Raw genomic sequence first — 13,251 nt, 5'->3', positions numbered from 1 at the left:
AGCCCTCATATAACCCCTACAGTATGAGCCCCCACATAGCTCACTATATACAGTGAGCCCCCACATAACCCCTATATACAGTATGAGCCCTCACATAGCTCACTATATGCAGTATGAGCCCCCACATAACCCCTATATACAGTATGAGCCCTCATATAAATCCCTATATACAGTAAGAGCCCTCACAGAGCTCACTATATACAGTATGAGCCCTCACATAGCTCACTATATACAGTATGAGCCCCCACATAGCTCACTATATACAGTATGAGCCCCCACATAGCTCACTATATACAGTATGAGCCCTCACATGGCCTCCTATATACAGTATGAGCCCCCACATAACCCCCTATATACAGTATGAGCCCCCACATAGCTCACTATATACAGTATGAGCCCTCACATGGCCCCTATATACAGTATGAGCCCCCACATAACCCCCATATACAGTATGAGCCCTCATATAAATCCCTATATACAGTATGAGCCCTCACATATACACCTATATACGGCATGAGCCCCCACATAGCCCCTATATACCATATGAGCCCCATATACACCTACGTATATACAGCACCAGCCTCCACATAGCCCCTATATACAGCACCGGCCTCCACATAGCCCCCCATATATAGAGCACCGGCCTCCACATAGCCCCCTATATACAGCACCAGCCTCCACATAGCCCCTATATACAGCACCGGCCTCCACATAGCCCCCTATATATAGAGCACCGGCCTCCACATAGCCCCCTATATACAGCACCAGCTTCCACATAGCCCCTATATACAGCACCAGCCTCCACATAGCCCCCTATATATAGAGCACCGGCCTCCACATAGCCCCCTATATACAGCACCAGCTTCCACATAGCCCCTATATACAGCACCAGCCTCCACATAGCCCCCTATATACTATACAAGTCTGAAAGATCCCCTATATACAGTATGAGCCCCCACATAGCCACACTAAATATGTATAAAATGAATATATATTTAAAAATTATAAAAATAAATATTCTTTAATAGATAAGTCGCTGATTTCTGGGACCTGTAACTTTTTTTTATTTGGACATATATAGTTGTTTTTCTTTCTGTGTGTGTGGCTGGAGGGAGCTGGCGGGCAGATCCATAGATCCAGTGGTCCCTGTACACTGTAGAATCCTGTAGATAGGTAGCAGGTGGCACCGGGCGGTTCCGCTGTCGCCCATGTGCTGCACCTCGTGCCAGGGCTTTACCGGCAGCTGTGACGCCGCTCCCCAGGATGTCCGTATATGGCGTGTGACGTCACGGCCGGGATTCCCTCCCCCCGGGGTGACGTCAGAGGCCGGCGCTGGGAGTCCTGCCGGCTGCGCTCACTCCTCAGACACAAAGAGCCGGAGAGGAGGCGGCAGCTGCGGCAGCGCCAGGTGAGTGCATGGGGCACGTGCTGTCTGGGGAGGAGTGCTGGGGCTTGTAGTCCTCTCCGCTCCAGCGCTGCAGTGCGGAGCCTTGTGGGAACTTTTTACCTTATTGCTTTCAATTGTTTACTACTTTTGTGAGAAGCACCAGGCTTGCTGGTACTTGTGGTGCTTTATATAGGGCGACCCATTGGTGAGGGACGTACTGCAGACCCCACAACCAGCAGTTCAGGGTCCTGTGTCCTAAACATAGAAGGGTTGTTGTCCCCCTCACCACTGTGGCCCCCCGGGGCCAATATCGCCACCACTGGGCCATTGTAGTGATTGAGACCCTCCCCCCTAGAGGACTATTATAGGTGAATAGGACAAGTTGTGCGACTGGCGGAACGGGATTTACCAGTATTGGGGGCGTCCTGTGACCTTTTCATGTTGACCCAAGGTCGTAATCCACTTTGGCACGGTGTGGAGCCATTCTGCTCCCGTTCACTTCTATAATAGCTGAGCTGCAGTACCTGAGATCGGCCACTATACAGTATGTGGCGCTATGCAGACGTATAGTCAGTGGCAGTGGGACCCCACAGATCTTCAGTACCCTAGTCCTGGACATCCCCTTTAAGATGTCCATACTCCTGCCAAATCCAAGACCAACTGGCCACCTAAAATGTCTATGGAGCTCCTACCTCTTGCAATGATTGGGCATGTTGAATTTCAGACATGTCTGATCCTATATAAGCGGTCCCTCTTCTCTCCCTGTGGATAACACGTGTATGATCATCCAAACTGAGCGTGCACGACCCGTGTATGCGGTGGACGGAAGCTGTCCCCTTAGTTCAACCCATGGCTACTTAAGGGTCATGGAAGCCTTTTTAATCGCAGCCAATCGCCTCTGGCGGCAACTTATTTTGCGGCGGCCTTTGTTCAATTTTAACTGTGATCTTTTTTTGCCCCCCCAAATTATTTGAGAAGAGAATTAGGAGACCCCCCAGACATATTGAGTGACCAGTGGGTACTGCTGGCTTGATATGGAGCCGGAGGTCACTCCTTCTGGGTCCCCCACACTTTGCGTATCAGTGGTGTAGCACCCAGTATAGTTTCCCCTTCCTCCCCCTCATAGCAAACACATCAGTGCCTCCCGGTCTTTGCCCTCCAGGGTCAGAGACCAAGATTGCCTCTCATCGGTCTACAAGGGGAAACGACAACGAAAGACCTGCAGCCATAATGTAATACAGAGAGGATTGACTTCTTAGCTCCAATGTATTTTTCCCCCATAGACTAAACAGCACACCTGGTGAATCTTGGGTTTCGCCCTTTTGGCTTCATCTAGGGCTTCTGGAATAGTTTTTTTTTTTTTAAATGCCCTTGATGGATAAATAGATTTTTGCTTGTAATTTTGGAGCTAGACTTGGCTGTGGGACCTGGTACCAGGCGGTGCCGGGCCTGATTTCCTGTTACAGGTGCAGTGTTTCATCATCCTGTTGTTTGTTGTCATCGTACAGTAATGGTGGTGGGAGGGGTGCGGTATTTCACTCTCTTTCCATTTGGGGTTTGGAAAGTCCCCAGTTGCATGTAATTATTACCAGTAGATCCTGGTCCTCCTAGTTTCAGGTATTTCCATCATAATGGGGTTTTCCCAAAAACACAACCTATCCCCTATACACATAATCAGTGGTGGGGGGGACTGTGAGACCACAAGATATAATATGCGTTTTGGCAAGTGGTTATCCTGAAATGTTGGGGGTCAATTGTCTTCATTTTGAAGGGTCCCATTTTTTTCCAGTTTCTCTGCACGTTTCGCCGTTGAGGTAAAGACAATCATTTCCTCCAAAGCAAACCCACTGCCAGTGTTCGGTGCAAATCCTGTGGTGCATTGACCCCCTGCAATATCAAATTTTGAGGATTTCCTGGTATATGGGGGAATTGCTATTTATGCGATTGCTCTGCTGTCCCTTCCTCCAGTCTACTAGATTTGCATTGCGAAAGCAATTAGTGATGAAGTTGGGAAATTCAGGTCTCGGCTTACGCTTCGTTCTACGCTTCCTTCCTGCTCGTGTTTTTTGTTGTTTTTCCTGCCCCCAATATGTGAGATAAGCTCGTCTCGCCCGCTGCGTCACTTCCCCGTAGGGAACACGTGCTCCATCCTCTCTGTCATAACAGAATTGAGAAATCTGGCAACGTTGTGTCCCAGGTCATCTAGAAGGAAATTGTGCGGGTTTATTCCATCGGTCTGTTCTCCATCTGAATATCGTTCTGTTATCAGCCATTAAATGCGCACCTCGTCTGCTGCCGCGGAACCTCGTAACGCGCGCCTCGGTCGCATCCCAGAAGTTGGTATGTGTTTCGGCTCCCTCGTGAGCTCGTAGTACGCACCTCAGGTGCCGCGGAACATAAAGCATGACGCCACATGTAATGATTGGTGTGGTTTCTGCCATTCCTAATACTGCTAGAGACGTGATGCTTGGAACCTGGTAACGCGGGCCTCTGCCGCCATGGAACCTGGTAACGCGGGCCTCTGCCGCTGAGGAAACCTGGTAACGTGGGCCTCTGCCGCCATGGAACCTGGTAACGCGGGCCTCTGCCACCGTGAAAACCTGGTAACATGGGCCTCTGCCACCGTGAAAACCTGGTAACGTGGGCCTCTGCCGCTGAGGAAACCTGGTAACGCGGGCCTCTGCCGCTGAGGAAACCTGGTAACGCGGGCCTCTGCCGCCGAGGAAACCTGGTAAAGCGGGCCTCTGCCGCTGAGGAAACCTGGTAAAGCGGGCCTCTGCCGCTGAGGAAACCTGGTAACGTGGGCCTCTGCCGCCGAGGAAACCTGGTAACGCGGGCCTCTGCCGCCGAGGAAACCTGGTAACGCGGGCCTCTGCCACCGTGAAAACCTGGTAACGTGGGCCTCTGCCACCGTGAAAACCTGGTAACGTGGGCCTCTGCCGCCGCGGAACCTGGTAACGCGGGCCTCTGCCGCCGAGGAAACCTGGTAATGCGGGCCTCTGCCGCTGCGGAACCTGGTAACGCGGGCCTCTGTCGCCGAGGAAACCTGGTAACGCGGGCCTCTGCTGCTGAGGAAACCTGGTAACGCGGGCCTCTGCCGCTGAGGAAACCTGGTAACGCGGGCCTCTGCTGCTGAGGAAACCTGGTAACGCGGGCCTCTGCCGCTGAGGAAACCTGGTAACGCGGGCCTCTGCCGCTGAGGAAACCTGGTAACGCGGGCCTCTGCCGCCGAGGAAACCTGGTAACGCGGGCCTCTGCTGCTGAGGAAACCTGGTAACGCGGGCCTCTGCCGCCGTGGAACCTGGTAACGCGGGCCTCTGCTGCTGAGGAAACCTGGTAACGCGGGCCTCTGCCGCCGTGGAACCTGGTAACGCGGGCCTCGGCCACTTCCCAGAAATTGGTGCTCGGCTGCCTTGGGCTCTCGTAGTACGCCCCTCAGCTGCCGAGGAACATGGAGCACGACGCGACATGTAGTGATTGGTGTGGTTTCTGAGGTCTGCAGAGTTATGAGGAGATATGGAAGGGCTCGTCCTGTTCTGGCACGATCAGTACATGACCTGGTCTCTGACCCCGCACAGAGCTCATCTTGTTCTGATCATTTTCTGATAGGCGTCATTGTCTTATCAGCCCGGTGTAAACACTGCGTGAACTCCATGTCGCTGGCTGGAGACAGACGTTATTGGCCGCCGTCGTCTCCTCATCCGCGTATCGTCAGTTTGCACGCCCAGAGTGCGAACCGCTTCCTGTAAAAACCTAATAATCAGCAGGAAGATTCACTTTTATGACTTTATTGGCCCTTGCTATGATAGATCAAGTCGTGGGTACAAAATGTGCCAGCTTAATAAATAGGGGTACGAACCCGATCAGAAAAGAACTACTGCCAAACCGTGGACAACGGACCCTCCTTGTCAGATTTTGAAGCACTGATTACTATGGATAAAGCACTTAACCACCAGTCTTTCCATTAGGATGTCAAGCGGCACTTCCCTAGCAACCAGCCTCTTCCATTAGGTTGTCTAGCGACAAGTCTCTAGTAGCCAGTCTCTTCCATTTATAGGCAGTAGGCCTCATTTATCAGTCTAAAAGACAAACTGTTGCCCGTAGCGACCAATCAGAGCGCTGCTTTCATTTTTATAACTGCTCTGATGGCGTGGGAGCTGCGCTGTGATTGGTCGCTATGTGTAAAAGACAGCTTTGATAAATTTGCTTAAGTAATTTAGCAGAATAACTTTTTTTTTTTTTTTTTTTACCGTATCTTGACCCCAAACTTTTTATTTTTATGTGTGTGTCTTAAAGCTATAAAGATGGTGCTTCTATGTTTTGTCTTTAAAAGTCCCAGACAAGGGTCCCGTCTTCCTATAACGCCCCAGCCACTGGCCGAGATAGGGTTAATGTGGTGTTTTTTCTATGTACTGGAAATGTAGGGATTTTTTTTTTTTCCTAATTCCAGTTACACATTACACAGTCTTTCCCAGTAATCTATAAACTCTTCATACTGAGAGTGAAAGTAAAAGCAGGCGGACGTCTATTCGACACCTAGTCGACACTGAACATCCACCGCGGACAGAGACCATACGGATCCGGTACCTCTGATGGCTGATCGAGTGGGAGGGGCAGCTGGCGACCATTGCGATAATCTTTTGCCGTCTTTGTACCACTGCTTTCTATCCTTCTTCTTATAGAGAGGGATCCAAGTCTGGTGACCCTTATCCCCCCCTCCATAATGATCTTAGGTGGTCAGCCTCTAACATTTCATTGTCTACATTTCTCTAGGAGAGGATACTGGACGAGCGATGCATGAAGAAGTCCAACTTGGGGCGTCTTACGTCGTAAGACTGCTGAACCGTCACCAAAAACTGGACAGCGAGCAAGTGAAGCGATTTACCGAAACTCTGACCTCAATCCTATGCGACAAGTTTGAAGGACACTGGTACCCCGATAGCCCGCAGAAAGGCCAAGCTTACCGGTAAGAACGACACCCGGTGGATCTCCGTATGGGTGGGCCTGGGTATCTGGAACACGATGAGTTCAAATGGTTCAGGCCACAGGGTAGGTGCTATCCGTATAATCAGTAGGAGGGTCCTACAAATTGGATACCCACTCTGAAAACGACTGTTTTGGTGATGGTCACCCAGGTGACATTCCCCTAAATGGGTCAGGGTATTGTAAAATATGGACGATCAAAACAGATTTCCCAAAAGTTTTTCTTGCCTATCGTCCAAGCATTCTTCAATCTGCGAGGTGTCGTTTGCAATTTTTGGTAACAGAGTTGTCGGACCTTACGATTGTAGACTCTACAGGGCCTCCTCACATTTGACGGACCCTTGGAATTGTGATTAGAGAACGAGCAGGGTGCAGTCAGACAGTCTCCTCCTTTGTATGGAAATCCCCTTTAAAAAAAAAAAAACACCAAAGGTCCAATTTCGAAGCAGAAGTGAATGCAAATTTCACCGAAAATGAGTGGGCTGTAGAAACCCATCAGGTAGTTTCTTTATCTTTTTTACATGCCTTTACATATAAAGAAAAAATAATTAGTTGCAATTTTTTTTAATAAGGTTCATCAATCCCTCCCGATATATGTTTAAGGGGGTATGACAGCAAAAAGATTTTTTTTATTTTTTTTAAATATTCAGGCTGTGTGTGGTCAACTTTTTAGAGGTAGACTTCCCACTTTTCGGTCTACCCAAAGGGTCCATTTTCATCCAGGCTGTCCACCCTCCGCCCTACTCTCCATCTTCCCTCCCAGTGTGTCCATTTCCATCATTTTGGGCCTATTTATTCCGATCCTGAGGAAGGTCAGGTCGTCGTTTCACAACCTCTTAAAGGTGTAGCTCCTCCTTTTGTATTAAAGGGAATGGGTCACTTTAAACATCTGCAGGCAGCAAGTCGTAGAGTAGGAACAGCTGAGTGAATTGATATATAGTTTGTAGGATAAAGACTCAGTATAACTATTTTATTCATTCCAATCCTTGCTCTAAGCTTAGGAGTCAAGTAGGAGGTCCTACTTGGTGACTAGTACCACCCACTGGACTCCTGCATAGAAAGAGCAGGGGATTAAGTAAATTAAACACAGGGAATATTTAATTTTCCCAGAAAACTATATGTCAAACTGCTCCTCCTGCTCTATAACATTACAGCCATGATGGGATCTCTTTAAGGAATGAGGAAATAGAAATTTGTGTTTTTTGTGGTCCATGGGTCTTACCGTAAATGCCCTTCAAATCCACTGGGCTGCCATTTATGGTCCTGAGGCCCCTAACCAAGACAGGGAGTGTCATCCAGAGCAGTATTGTGATAATTTGAGGGGTGCTGACAAGGGCTGAGCCCTTATACATCAATATATTTTCTATACTTCCTCTGATCCCAGGTGTATCCGGATAGAGCACAATCTAGTGGTGGATGACTCTGTCTTACGAGCCTGTGTTCGGAGTGGACTACGCTGCTCACAGTTGGCTTTCCCCAAAAACATGTCCGTTTGGATTGATCCCCAGGAGGTGAGCTGCAGGTGAGTCAAATACACAGATCACAGTTATCATGTTACAGTCCGATAATCTAGCATCGGACTATCCGGCACTTGTTTCCATGTGATGTTGAACTTTTATTTGGGCAGTGAAAACTAATTAGAAATCTAAGTCTCCGCTTGATTTTTCTCCCCCAAAAAACGCTGCTTTAGGGCACGTCTGCATATTCACCACCGCTTTGGGGTTTATCTTCCAAAAATAAAACCCCATATATCTTCATGCTGAGTTTTCTTTCATCCCCAGGTTGGGCGAGAGCTGTAGCCCCTTCGTAGTAAAGGCTCCAGAAGAGTCCAAGAAGACTATCGTGGAGAAACCAGAACTAGACACATCGGACTATCACTCGGACGGCTCAGACATTAGCGGATCTCCTTCTGAAAGCTCCAGTGAGGATGAGGAAAGTGGCGGGAGCAAAAAGAAACCTGCTGCGGTTCCTACTCAGAAAATGGTAAGTGTGAGGAAAGACTAGCCGTAAAGCGGGGTCTACGTTATAGGGTGCACGGAGTAGAGACGAGCAAATAACTTTGACACTCCGTTGAAGGGCTTTCTTTCTCTTCGGTTCCTCTTCTTATTGGCCAACCTGGTGTTACGTCGTGTTTCACGTCGCAGCGATGACTTTGCGCCAGGTTGGTTAATTAAAAGGAGAGCTGTAGAAGATGAAAGGTAGTCGTCGGTTCGCAAGGATTCCCTTCCAGCAGCCGTGGAATATTAGTCGTGCCACCGGACCACGGTCCTTCAAAACAACTCGCTCATTTTCAGTGTCGAAAATTAGGAGTAAAGGTTCTTGGACCCTGACGTATGTTGACTATGTTGGGCCCCTTTTAGAAGAGGGTCACATATTTATTTGACATCAGTGAAATATTCGGACCAGCCATAAAAAAGTAACTGTAAATGGTGGCTTTTCCACCAGAGGGAAGGTGGCTCTTCACTTTGGCGAATGGTGTTGAATTTGTACCTTCCTCCAAGATGTCTACATTTCCCATTAGGATAGGATTTTTAAAGTTTGACCTTGCACAGATGGTAACAGAGTGCAGTTTCTCATCCGGTAGCTGTAATGGCCATTGTTCTCCATGTTGACGAGACATGATGATTACCAGATAAGAGAAGACATTGTTAGTCACCCACGAGTCAGTTTGTTGGTTACATCATCCAGGACTTCGATCGCTGTGTGTCATCTCCGAGTCACCGACTCCACTCTTTCATTTCCTGTCTCAGCTGATCCTTAAGGAACAACTCAACCTAAAATCCAAAAATCCTTCAGTGTTCTGTGACAATTTTATTTAGTAATAACTTAGAATTGGTGAGTGAATGCGCCATGTAATCACAGAAACAACTGATGAGTTCTTTCTCCAACAGGGTGCCCAGTATTACTACAACCCGGCGCCATCCTCCACCGTCTTCTACCAGTACCCTGGCAATGCTGTGAGCTTCATTCCGACCTATCATCAACCCATGGCCTTATACTACCTGGTCCCGAAATACTATCACAACATCCGATCCCGGGGAGCGCCAAGAAGATGGAAATCCAAAAACTCATTTATTCCCACCAAAAGTTGAAGTGGGACTTTATTTAATCTTTTGACCTCTGGAAAAAACAAACAAAACATTTTGACCTCACCTACTTGAAGGTAACTGGTTGGGGTCTTCTGTAGCAAGACGTGATCCTTTTTTTTTTTTTTTTTTTATGGTGCAGACCTTCTCGAGCAGCTATGGTGTGTAGTCCGAGAGTTTTATGTGAACACTCAGGTTAAAAGCTAGGACTGAGCCAGGTTCACGTTCATGAGGATGAGATCCTGGCTTTGTGATATGACTACTGGATGGCCCATAACCGACCACTAAGGGTCATCCTTGGCATCAATAGCTAGAGTACTGACCAGACCGTTAACGTGTAAGGTCTCAACTAACTCATCTCTGGTGGTCACTAGGAAGCCGATATGTCCATCAATCTGTAGCCATTGTGCCTAGGAGTTTGCCATCATGACCTCTTTTTCTTCTTCTTCTTCTTCCCTTTTTTCTAATAGTTCAATGAAGCTTTACATTTTTGGGTCTCCAAAAAATACCCCTAACACATTTTTCAGTATATGCTGCTGGCCAAAGATGGGTGAAAAGATTCAGAGTACCCTGGTCCAGCTTCTAGGTTGGTCCAAAATGGCGACCAGACCAGGGCATTGTTCACTTATAATTTGGCAATCTTCTGGGCACCTCACTCGCCCCTTGAAAATATTGCCTTGATCTGACTTGCACCGAATCGGATGTCTGACCTGGAGAGTTCGAATTGTTTTGATCATGTCTACTACGGTCATAACCCCATAACGAAGGCTCTGGAGATGTTCACTTCAAGGACATTTCCACATGGTACTTTCCTTTAAATGTTATTACATTCTTGATAGACTAATATTGTCGGATACTTTCTTAAAATTTGTAGCTGTTTTTAAGATATGAAAACTTTGTTTACAGCTTGTTGCTTCGGAGAGTGACCACCACCGCTGCTGTCTAGCTTATGAAGTTGGTTGGGATCAGACGGTGGCGACGCGCGCCAGCGATCCAGTGCTTACAAGCTCAATAGAAAAGCGCTTGTAAGCACTCCTCACATTCTCCCTTCCAGCTGCAGTGGTCGATCTCCAAGGCAATGAGCTGTAAACAAAAGTCTAGCTAAATTGCTTGTTTTTACAGCCATGTTATGTCGCATGCTACATTGCCAGAAGGATCGCATTCGTTAGGTTGGGGCAAGTCGTGAAACCAGAAACATTTGTCTGAATTGTAGAAGCGTCCAGGACTTGTGTGGCCAAAATATCCCAACAAGTTTGTGTTATGTTTTCGGTTTGACACCAAATTCGGCACTATTACGACAGCCAGGGGGGCAAGAAAACTATGACCCCCTTTGGTTGCCACCATATACTGACACCTTATTGTCGCACTCCTCCGCCTTCACGTAGAGAAGTGGACCTCCTATCCAGATGGAGGGGAAAACAAAAAAAGAAAAAGCTGCTGTACGATTACAAAAACAATGGATTTTAGCCGTCCTGGTGTTTTTGGAAACCCTTGATATGACTGAAGGGGTATCTGATATCAAAGCTGCCCTTTGCTGCTGCTGTGAAGTTCTCAGGTCGGCAAGCTGTGGAATTGCTGGTAGTTGTAGTGTTCACAATTGCACAGGTTGCAAACCTGGTGCTTTATTTTTTATTTTTTTGTCTGTAAATTATATTGTTATATCAGGTCGCGCCTCCTCGGGGCTCTATAATATATTCTACGCTGGTAAAGTTTGCTTTTTCTACCCTTGTGGTGGCATTACAGCAATATTTAATTATTTTATGGACAATAACTTTAATAATTGAGATTTGTTTTTGTTTTGTTTTTTTTTTGTTTGTAATATTAACGTGTTTGTTAAACTATTACTATCCAAAGATGCTTTGTTTAATGGTTTTTATAGTGTGTGTTTTTTCTACAACAGTTTTAATGGATTTTGTAGAAAATATATTTATTATATAAAAAGTTGACTAACAAAAAATGTCTGCCTGTGTTTTGAATATAGTCAGGGGCGGGCCATCCACACTTGGGCAGGGGCGGGCCATCCACACTTGGGCAGGGGCGGGCCATCCACACTTGGGCAGGGGCGGGCCATCCACACTTGGGCAGGGGCGGGCCATCCACACTTGGGCAGGGGCGGGCCATCCACACTTGGGCAGGGGCGGGCCATCCACACTTGGGCAGGGGCGGGCCATCCACACTTGGGCAGGGGCGGGCCATCCACACTTGGGCAGGGGCGGGCCATCCACACTTGGGCAGGGGCGGGCCATCCACACTTGGGCAGGGGCGGGCCATCCACTCTTGGGCAGGGGTGGGCCATCCACACTTGGGCAGGGGCGGGCCATCCACTCTTGGGCAGGGGCGGGCCATCCACTCTTGGGCAGGGGCGGGCCATCACACTTAGGCAGGGGCGGGCCACGCTTGACATAAGCAGGGGTGTATCCTGTAAGGAGGGGCTTAGTAGCGCATCTAGTGCTCATTCTGGCCACTATAGGTTTGACGATGGTCAGTAGCCAGTGTTTTTTTTTGTTTCTGGACTAACCGATGACAATGAACCAAGTGGATTAAAGACCATCAAGCCCTTTTTCAATACTTTGCCATATATCCAGTGCTGAGAACCTCCAGGAACATTTACGTTTATTGGTGCGGCTGGCCATAAATTTGGCAGCACATATAGAAAAAAAAAAGCAATTATGGACTTTCTGTATATGAGCAGGTTGTGGCTGAGAGCGAACAGAATTTGTCTTGCCTAACATGACTCTCACCAGCAGGTGTCACTGTTGACCGACTTAAATTTTCAGATCTCATGGACTAAGGGACTCCTTGAGCTCATGGCTGCCATCTGCTGCAAATCTTAAAAAGTAGATTCTGACAGATACTTTTCTGACCCCCTATGAAATAAGTCTCCAGTGCCTGGCTACGTCCTTGCTCTACAGTGTGAATACTGCAGCAAAAAAAAAGACCCGTAATCATGTTTACAGGTGACATCCCCCCCGGTAGGATCTGACATGTCTCCATTTTTGGCAGTTGCAAAGGGGAGTCCACTTCTGTCTTATATGTAGGCTGCAGACTGGCACATAATGGTCGGGATACAGTGCTTTGATAAAAGTCTTCATACCCCGTGAACTGTTCCACATTATTTTTCATGATCCATCCACAAAGTGCAAATATATTTTATTGGGATTTTATGTGATACCAACACAAGGTAGCGGGTATTTGTGAAGTGTAAAGGAAGTGATACAATTTTCAGATTTATATATATATTTTTTTTTAAATACTTGTGACATGCATTTGTATTCAGCCCCTCTGGGTCAATATTTTGTAGGACCACCTTTCTCTGCAATTACGGCTGGGGTCTGTATCTCTCAGCTTTGCACATTTACAGGTAACATTTTTTTCCCCTAAAGACGTGAAGATTGTTGGTCACAAATGTCTCATCAGATTCTCAGTTAGGTCTGGATTGTGGCTGCGCCGCTCACATGCATGAATATACTCTGATCTGAACCCTCCACTGTAGTCTGGCAGTAAGTTTAGGGTTGTTGTCCTGCTGGAAGGTGAACCTACGCCTTAGTCTGAAGTGTTGTAGCCTCTAACAGGTTTTCCTTTGCAGGATTGCACTGTATTTAGCTCGATCCATTTTCCCATCCACCAACCAGCTTTTCTGGTGACGAAAAGACTCCACCATGCGTGACTGTGGGGATGGTGTTTTCAAGCTGATGTGCAGTGTTAGTTTTCCGCCACACACCGTGTTTTCATTTCTAGTGTTCTCAAACAAACCTCTCCGGTCTTCACAGAACAGCTGTAGTTATACTTGGAAGA

The 13,251-nt window shown here is 47.6% G+C and overlaps 1 protein-coding gene across 2 annotated transcripts; it reads left to right on the top strand.

Annotated features, from left to right (window-relative positions):
* Positions 1-1,297: 1,297 nt before the first annotated feature.
* On the top strand, positions 1,298-11,404 carry LOC138652030 (protein BTG3-like). 2 transcript variants are annotated; one of them, XM_069742730.1, is made up of 5 exons: positions 1,298-1,408; positions 6,161-6,353; positions 7,755-7,892; positions 8,152-8,353; positions 9,262-11,404. In XM_069742730.1, the coding sequence occupies exons 2-5, from the start codon at positions 6,181-6,183 to the stop codon at positions 9,460-9,462; spliced, it is 714 nt and encodes a 237-aa protein (XP_069598831.1). In that variant the 5' UTR covers positions 1,298-1,408; positions 6,161-6,180; the 3' UTR covers positions 9,463-11,404. The 2 variants fall into 2 exon arrangements, with proteins under 2 accessions (XP_069598831.1, XP_069598832.1); XM_069742731.1 differs by lacking the exon at positions 1,298-1,408 and adding an exon at positions 5,951-5,970.
* Positions 11,405-13,251: the final 1,847 nt, after the last annotated feature.

This window comes from Ranitomeya imitator, chromosome 10 (genome assembly GCF_032444005.1).
Source record: "Ranitomeya imitator isolate aRanImi1 chromosome 10, aRanImi1.pri, whole genome shotgun sequence".
NCBI classification, from domain to species: Eukaryota; Metazoa; Chordata; class Amphibia; order Anura; family Dendrobatidae; genus Ranitomeya; species Ranitomeya imitator.
Note: the sequence above shows the minus strand (reverse complement) of the source record. Positions and strands in the feature narration are given on the sequence as shown.